Consider the following 9221-nt stretch of genomic DNA (forward strand, 5'->3'; position numbering starts at 1 on the left):
CGTCTCGAGACGATCGTCTGGTTCAGAAGCCTAGAGTTCATGTCTCTAGGGCATGAGTACGACATGGTACTCCTCTCACCTAGAGCATCGTTGACTGACGACGACGTCACGCGCAGGCAGCCCACACGCGAACGGCGCCCGGGCCACCGCTCCGGTCAAGCTCGCCAGGCGCGACACGAGCAAGGCCACCCCAACGCCATGCGAGTTTAGGGCAACGCTCCGCGCTCCACCGATGTCCCATGCCCTGCTGCTGGTACAGAGTCACTGCACGGGGACCTGTCCGGATTAAGCCTCGATGGGGGAAAAACACCGGTGGCGCACGGTGTCACCCCATCATCAGGCTCTGTCCCGTCTCCTCCCGAGGAGCCAGCTCCAGCAGAGCAGGGCCCGGCGACGGCACCATCCCCGTACTCTTTTGGGCTGGCCAATGCCGCCGCCTCCTACACCACCGCTCTCGTCTCCATTCATCAACATCATGATCTTGACCCCATTACCACAACTCCGATCCACGCCCACACTGACTCCTCGGAGGAGGACGAAGCATGGGCCGGAGCAGACTTCACTGGGCTTCACGACCCCGAGGCGATGCGCCGCTTCATGGTCGCAAGCGACTACTGCTTCGGTTACTCTGACTCCGATGATGAGGACGCTCATGACCCGACTCGCGAGTGTTTCCAAATCGAGCTCGGAATGTCGAGCACGGGCAACAAAGACGGAGCGGCAGCCAATGCCACCCCGCCACGCAGAGGGTCCCCGCCAGCGCTAGCGGGTGTCCCCACCCCCGATGAACTTCGATGCCTAGACCTGGAGCAGCTCCGTGAGCTTCAGGCCAAGGTCAAGCAAGACCGACTCCTCCTACAGCAGCTCCGAGCCACCCTCGAGCAAGAGCAGCAGGGTTGTGGTGATGGCAGAGTGGCCCGACGGAGGGCTCAAGACGTCCACCGCCGCATCATTAACGACGAGGGGAGTGAGCAGCCCCCAGTCTTCAATCGCGCTAGCCAGAACGTCGCGGCAGCGGCAATGCTAGTCAGAGCGATGCCCGAGCCCTCTACCACGGAGGGACGATGGGTCCGCGGCAAGCTCTAGGAGCTTGAGACCGCCGCGGTACAGCAAGTTGAAAGCTCCGCATCTCAACAGCGCGGGGACACCCCAAAATAGCCCTCGGTGCACGACCGTCTCAAGGCTCCCTCGGTTCACGACCGCCTCGATGACCGATGCGAGGCGCAAGATGACCACAACGTGGTCAAAAGGCGACGGCGCCACAACCACGATGGGGCCACCCGAGGTTACTAGGTGCACCGAGGCGGCCGCTACGACAGTGGGGAGGACCGCAGTCCTTCTCCCGGGCCACCTAGCCCTCGGGTCTTCAGCAAGGCCATCCGCAGCGCCCACTTCCCGGCCCGGTTTCGACAACCGGCCAACCTCTCGAAGTACAGCGGCGAGACCAACCCCGAACTGTGGCTGGCCGACTATCGCCTAGCATGTCAGCTAGGCGGCGCGGACGATGACCTTCTCATCATCCGTAACCTTCCCTTGTTCCTGTCAGACTCAGCGCGAGCCTGGCTCGAATACCTTCCCCCCATGCAGATCCACGACTGGCGAGACTTGGTAAAGGTCTTCGTCGGGAATTTCCAGGGCACGTACGCATGCCCAGGGAATTCCTGGGACCTCAAGAGTTGTCGCCAGAAGCCAGATGAGTCTCTCCAAGACTTTATCCGGCGATTCTCCAAACAATGCACCGAGCTGCCTAGCGCCGGCGACTCAGAGATTGTCTAGGCGTTCCTCTCCGGCACCACCTACCGAGACCTGGTCCGGGAGTTGGGCCAGAGCGTGCCAACCACGGCATCGGCACTCCTCGACATCGCCACCAGTTTCGCCTCAGGCGAAGAGGCCGTGGGGGCCATCTTCCCCAACAACAATGCCAAAGGGAAGCGGAGCGACGAGACCCCCGAGGCCTCGACATCTTGCCCCGCCCAGAAGAAGAAAAAAGGTCATCAGGGGAAGCGGGAGGCCCTCGGGGCTGGTCTCGTCACGGCCGCGGACCGCAAGAACCCCCGAGGCCCAGGGCTCTTTGACGACATGCTCAAGAAGCCCTGCCCTTACCATCAGGGCCTGGTGAAGCACACCCTCTAGGAGTGCACCATGCTCCAGCGTTACTACGCCAAGCTCGGACTCCCCAACGACGACGCCAAGAAAAGGGGCGCAGGTGACAGGGAAGACGACAAGGACGATGGGTTCCCCGAGGTTCAAAATGCCTTCATGATCTTTAGCGGACCTTCAGCGTGCCTCGCGGCGCATCAGCAGAAGAAGGAACGTCGAGAGGTCTTCTCAGTTGAGGTAGCCACCCCCCAGTACCTCCACTAGTCTCGAGAGGCAATCACCTTCGACCGAAAGGACCATCCCGATTATGTCCCAAACCCCGGGCAGTACCCACTTGTCGTCGACCCAATCATCGGCAACACCCGGCTTACCAAGGTGCTGATGGACGGAGGCAGCGGCCTCAACATCCTCTATGCCAACACCTTAGAGCTCCTGGAGCACGACCGGTCATGGCTCCGAGGCGACGCCGTGCCCTTCCACGGCATCGTGCCAGGGAAGCGCACATGACCCCTCGGACGCATCGACTTGACCGTCTGCTTCGGTACCCCCTCCAACTACCGCAAGGAGGTTCTTACCTTCGAGGTGGTTGGGTTCAAGGGAACATACCATGCCATTCTAGGGCGCCCGTCCTACACCAAGTTCATGGCGATCCCCAACTACACCTACCTCAAGCTCAAGATGCTAGGCCCAAACGGCGTCATCACTGTTGGGTCCACGTACAAGCATGCATACGACTGCGACGTCGAATTCGTCGAGTATGCCGAGGCTGTCATTGAGGCCGAGACCCTCATCGTCAACCTCGACCAGCTCGGTAGTGAAGCACCCCACTCCAAGCGCCGAGCCGGGACCTTCGAGCCAGCAGAGGCCATCAAGCTCGTCTCGGTCGACCCCACCTGCTCCAGCGACCGAGCACTAAGGATCAGCGCCACCCTCGACAACAAATAGGAGGCCGTGCTCGTCGACTTTCTCCGCGCGAACGTCGATATTTTCGCGTGGAGCCCCTCGGACATGCCGGTCATACCGAGGGAGGTCACCGAGCACGCCTTGAACATTCGGGCCAGCTCCAGACCGGTGAAACAGCGCCTGCGCTGATTCGATGAGGAAAAGCGTAGGGCCATCGGCGAGGAGGTGCAGAAGCTTTTGGTGGCTAGATTCATCAAGGAAGTGTCCCACCCAGAGTGGTTAGCTAATCCTGTATTAGTTAAAAAGAAAAATGGAAAGTGGAGGATGTGTGTTGACTACACCGGTCTAAACAAGGCATGTCCAAAAGTTCCGTTTCCATTGCCTCGAATCGACCAAATCGTCGACTCCACTGCGGGATGCGAGACCCTATCTTTCCTTGATGCGTATTCCGGTTACCATCAGATCAAGATGAAAGAGTCCGACCAGCTTGCGACTTCTTTCATCACCCCATTTGGCCTATACTGCTATACGACTATGCCATTTGGCCTCAGAAACGCAGGGGCCACATACCAGCGGTGCATGACCCAGGCCTTTGGCGAGCACATCGGGCGAACCGTCGAGGCCTACATAGACAACATCGTAGTCAAGTCCAGGCAGGCCAGTGACCTTGTCAAGGACCTAGAGATAGCCTTCGAATGCCTTAGGGAAAATGGCATCAAGCTCAACCCTGAGAAGTGCGTCTTCGGGGTCCCCCGAGGCATGCTCTTGGGGTTCATAGTCTCGGAGAGCGGCATCGAGGCTAACCCAGAGAAGGTCTCGGCTGTGACCAACATGGGATCGATCCGGGAAATCAAGGGAGTGCAGAGGGTTATGGGATGCCTTGTGGCCCTGAGTCTCTTCATCTCACGCCTTGGCGAAAAAGGTCTGCCTCTGTACCGCCTCTTGAGAAAATCCGAACGCTTTTCCTAGACCCCCGAGGCCGAAGAATCCCTCACCAAACTCAAGGCACTGCTCACCAATCCTCTCATCCTAGTGCCACCAACTGAAGGTGAAGCCCTCTTACTCTACACCGCCGCAACGACCCAAGTGGTCAGCGCGGCCGTAGTGGTCGAGAGGCAGGAAGAAGGGCACGCTCTACCCATCCAACGACCTATTTACTTCATTAGCGAGGTGCTCTCCGAGACCAAGACATGCTACCCCCACATCCAGAAGCTAATCTACGCCATAATCTTGGCTCGACGTAAGCTGCGTCACTACTTCGAGTCCCACCCGGTTACCATGGTGACATCTTTCCCCTTGGGAGAGATAGTCCATAACCAGGAGGCCTCGGGTAGGGTTGCCAAGTGGGCCGTGGAACTCATGGGGGAAGCCCTATCTTTCGCACCCCGAAAAGCCATTAAGTCTCAGGCCTTGGCCGACTTTGTGGCAGAATGGACCGATACCCAACTACCACCTACTCAAGCCCAGGCAGAATACTAGACCATGTACTTCGATGGGTCTCTGATGAAGACCGGGGCAGGCGTGGGTCTGCTCTTCATCTCACCCCTCGGAGTACATATGCGCTACGTAATCTGACTCTACTTCACCGCTTCCAACAACGTGGCCGAATACGAGGCCCTTGTCAACGGCCTGCAGATCGCCATTGAACTTGGGGCACGGCGTCTCGACGTTCGAGGAGATTCGCAGCTTGTCATCAACCAAGTGATGAAGGAGTCAAACTGCCACGACCTCAAGATGGAGGCATACTGCATGATGGTACGCAGCCTAGATGACAAGTTTGATGGCCTCGAACTGAACCACGTCGCATGAAAGTTCAACGAGGCCACGGATGAGCTAGCAAAGATGGCGTCGGCACGGACCCCGGTCCCCCCGAACGTCTTCGCCAGAGACCTCCACAAGCCTTCCATCAACTACGTATCAACGGCAGAGGCTAGCCCCCTGGTTGAGCCCACCGCAGGGCCCGAGGCCCCCTCTGTCGCCGAGACCTCTGCTGCTGAGCCCGAGGCTATGGCAATCGATGCGGAACCTCCCAAGGGTGACCAAGGCATGGACTGGCGAGTCTCGTTCCTTGATCGCCTTATTCGAGGAGAGCTTCCTGCTAACAGGACCGAGGCCCGACGGCTTGCGCGATGAGCCAAGTCCTACGTCCTCTACAACGGCGAGTTGTATAGGCATAGCCCATCTGGTATTCTCCAACGATGCATCACCACTGAGGCTAGCCAATCCCTACTTTGGGACTTGCATGCGGGAGCCTACGGGCACCACGCGGTGCCTCGGGTGCTCGTGGGAAACACCTTCCACCAAGGTTTCTACTGGCCAACAGCGGTGGTCGATGCCACGAAGCTAGTACGCTCCTGCGAGGGATGCCACTACTACGCTCGACAGATGCACCTCCCGGCCCAAGCCCTCCAAACCATCCCCATCACATGGCCATTCGCCGTGTGGGGGCTGGACATGGTTGGGCCTCTGCAGAAGGCTCCCAGGGGCTATACCCATCTGCTAGTAGCCATCAACAAATTCTCCAAGTGGATCGAGGCTCGTCCAATCACCCAAATCAAATCCGAGCAAGCAGTGCTGTTCTTTACGGATATCATCCACAGGTTCGGAATCCCGAATACCATCATCACCGACAATGGGACGCAATTCACCGGCCATAAATTCCTGATATTCTGCGACGACCACCACATCCATGTGGCCTGGTCGGCCGTAGGATATCCCAGGACAAACGGCCAAGTAGAACGTGCAAACGGCATGATCCTACAAGGTCTCAAACCTAGAATATACAACCGGTTGAAGAAATTCGGCAAGAAATGGCTTGCCGAACTCCCGTCGGTCATCTGGAGCCTGAGGAATACACCAAGCCGAGCCACGGGGTTCACACCGTTCTTCCTGGTCTATGGTGCCGAGGCCATCCTCCCCACTGACTTGGAGTACGGTTCCCCGAGGCTACAGGCCTACAGCGAGCAAAGCAGCCGCACTACCCGCGAGGACGCCCTCGACCAACTGGAGGAAGCCCGAGACGTCACACTACTACACTCGGCCAAATACCAGCAAGCCCTACGATGCTACCAAGCCCGGCGCATTCGGAGCCGAGACCTAAAGGTGGGCGACCTGGTGCTGAGGCTAAGGCAGAGTAGTAAGGGCCACCACAAGCTGACCCCGCCATGGGAAGGACCGTACATCGTCGCCCAAGTACTGAAGCCCGGAACCTACAAGCTAGCCAACGAGAAGGGTGAAATCTTCACCAACGCTTGGAACATAGAACAGCTATGTCGTTTCTACCCTTAAATTTCCAAACGTTGTTTACATTGTTTCTCGAAATACAATAAAGAAGCGTTCTTTAGTTGTTATAGTCTTTCGAGGAACCCCCTTATAGACAAGTCGATTGTATGGAACCTAAGGACCGAAAGATCGTCCCAAAGGCAAAAGGCTGGCCGAGCCGTGAGAACAGCCTACACCCCTGGGCTACGGCAGCTCCCTCACCACCTTTTCACCCAAGGGATAGCTTAGGCTCCGAGGAAGTTCTTTGCAAAAAAGCTATCTATCGATAGGGGCTCGACGTCACAATAACGCTATAAGGGAGACTCGGCTCTACCTCTACAAAGCCGAGCCTCCCTTGGGGGCTATAAGGGGGAAACCCCCCCTAAAGTCCCAGGCACCGTTTCTTACCATCTTTCAAAAATTTCTACGCCAAACTCTCTCGTGCTTCGACAGGACCATCGCAAAAAACCTAAGGACCAAAAGCTTGTCTCGAGGCCAAAGGGCCGGTCGAGCCGTGAGAACGGCCTATGCCTCTGGGCTACGGCAACTCCCTCGTCACCCTTCGCCAAGGGACAGCTTACGCTCTGAAGAAGTTCTTTGCGTGTGTCCAAGAACGAGACAGAGGGTACAGGCTCAGAAATAGAACAGAAAACGGTTAAAAACACACACGCGCAAATACTTTAAAGGCCTCGACGACCACAAAACGTCACGATATGACAATTAACCCAATCCGGTTACATGGCCACTTTTGGCCCAGGTCAAAGCTTAAGGGTCGGTGCCTGGTGCGGGAGGGACCACCTCTTCTTCAAACAGACAGGCCAGCGTCGTGCCAGGTGCCTCGGCCGCCTCCATCAGCTTCGCGACCTCTGCATTGGCCTCCTCGTCATCTTCCGGCAAGACGTAGCCATCGCTGACAGCCTTGAGGTTAACGGCGTAGTGCGAAGAGACAACGGCTAGGGCGCGCTTGACACCCGTGTGCAACACCCCCCAGAGTCGCTCATCGACGCGGCCGCTCAACGTAGTCAGGCGGCTCCCAAGGGAGTCGGCTGATTCGACCCTCTCAACCTCCAGAGCCTCGCAGGCGGTACGGGCGGCGCTGCGCAGCGCCTCATGCTCCCGGACCTCAACGTCCAGCACCGCTTGCATTGCGACGGAGGCCTCGGCCGCCTGGGAGAACTCTTTCTCCAAATCTATGACACAACAAAGAGTCAGGAGTCAAACGCAAACCAGAGCAAATGGAACAAGGGGCGCGGCTCGGTAGAACTTACCCTCGGCTTTTTTCTTCCAGTCTAAAGCCTCGACTCGAGAGGCCTCGGCCACCTTGGTAGCCTCTGCCAAAGCGACTTTCGTCAGCTGGTGTTCACTTTGCTCCGCACCCAGCTGCCCGGCGGTGGCCTTGGCAGAGGCCATCGCTTCTTGGGCCCGGACCTGAAGGAGTCCCGCTCCTCCTCCAGCTCCTTGATCTTCGCCACCAAAGGGGCAGACTGCTCCTTAGCTGTGGCCACCTCGGCCTGAAGGTCAGCACAGTGAAGGCGGAGGTCCCCCACTTCCGCACTCCGCGCCGACAAGAGCCCCTGGGCATCGGCAAGCAGGCCCTTCTACCACCGGAGCTGGTCCTAGATGTCCCTCTCCTTTCGTAGGAACACCAATTTCCCAAGGGACCGGGCCTCGAGCTCCTAAAAAGGGAAAAACGCACGTCAAATGCTGCGACGGGGCTTGGAGAGAAAACAACGCGGCATGAGAGAGGAAAGTACTTACCTGGGTAACACTAGGCAAGTCCCCTTCCATAATAGACATCACTGTCTGCAGCGACTCCACTGCCAGTTGGCGGTACTGCTCGAGGGTGTCCCATCGCCCCCCTCCGCAACATCTTCAAGGGCGAACACGGGCTCCCCCTCAGGGTCGGCCCGGTCCCACCAGAAAACACACGGGAAGTTCCACCCGCGGGGCTCAGGTCGGACCCGGACGAGGACCGAACTCCCCTCGACGGGAGCCGGGATTGGCTGCTCCGCGGTACTGACCGCCTCGACGTCCGCCGCCTCCTTTCCATGGGAGGAATCATTAGACGAGATCGCCTGAACCAGGGGAGGTGCCAAAACTTGCCCCATCTCTGTCTCCCCTGCCTCGGCCTCGATGGAACCGGGGGCTCTGGCCTCTGCCAGCTCTACCTCGATGACCCCCGCGTCCACCGCCATGGCTTCGGAAGTCTTGGGAGCTCCAGCCTCACCCTCGATGGCCTCGGCAGGGGTGGATGCCTCGGCCTCATTCACCCCAAGACCCACAACACCGCGGGGCGTGGGCTCCTCCTCCCCCACTCGTTCTGTGGCCGCCTCAGCGCCCTTTTCTTAGGCAACCGGTTCCTCTAGGACGGCCTCACCCGACGCCGCGCCACCCTGCACGCCAGCCTGTGCCTCCTCTGCCCGGTGGGCGGTGGAGCTGATGTCCACCTTGAGCGCCTTATGGGGCACCAAGGTAGGTTCCTCCACCCGACGCTTCAGGCTAGACGCAAAGACACTCCCAAGGTCAGCGTACAACCAAGGGGCAAGCAGGGAATACTACAAACTCCGCCAAAAAAATATACACTTACCACGAACAGGGACACAACCGCTTATGTACGACGTCCCTCCTCTTCGACGGCGGTGGTGGCGGCGGTGGCACGGCCTCTATATCCACCAGTACCGGCTGGTCACCGCCGGACCCTGGCACCCCCTCAACCGTCTGCAGAGACGGTTGAGGCGCCCCCACCATCGCTCGCCCTACCTCTGCTGCCGAGCTCACCGGGCTGACAGCCCGCTTCCCCAACACCCGTGCCTCGGGCGTATCATCCTCGACAACAAGACGGACGTCTCCCAGAGACACCCCGGGTGCCACCTCCTTAACGTCAGGGAGGTGGTCCAGGGTACCCTTCCCCGCCTCGCTCTCGTCGTCATCGCCCGAGGATTCCGACGACGACGGCA

At 58.8% G+C, this 9221-nt stretch overlaps 1 protein-coding gene across 1 annotated transcript; it reads left to right on the top strand.

Annotated features, from left to right (window-relative positions):
- The first annotated feature begins 2742 nt into the window (after positions 1–2742).
- Positions 2743–3045, top strand: LOC136451316 (uncharacterized). Its single transcript, XM_066452032.1, has one exon. It carries the CDS (start codon positions 2743–2745, stop codon positions 3043–3045), a length of 303 nt encoding a protein of 100 aa, XP_066308129.1.
- The last annotated feature ends 6176 nt before the right edge of the window (positions 3046–9221 follow it).

Source organism: Miscanthus floridulus, chromosome 1 (genome assembly GCF_019320115.1).
Source record: "Miscanthus floridulus cultivar M001 chromosome 1, ASM1932011v1, whole genome shotgun sequence".
Lineage (NCBI taxonomy): Eukaryota > Viridiplantae > Streptophyta > Magnoliopsida > Poales > Poaceae > Miscanthus > Miscanthus floridulus.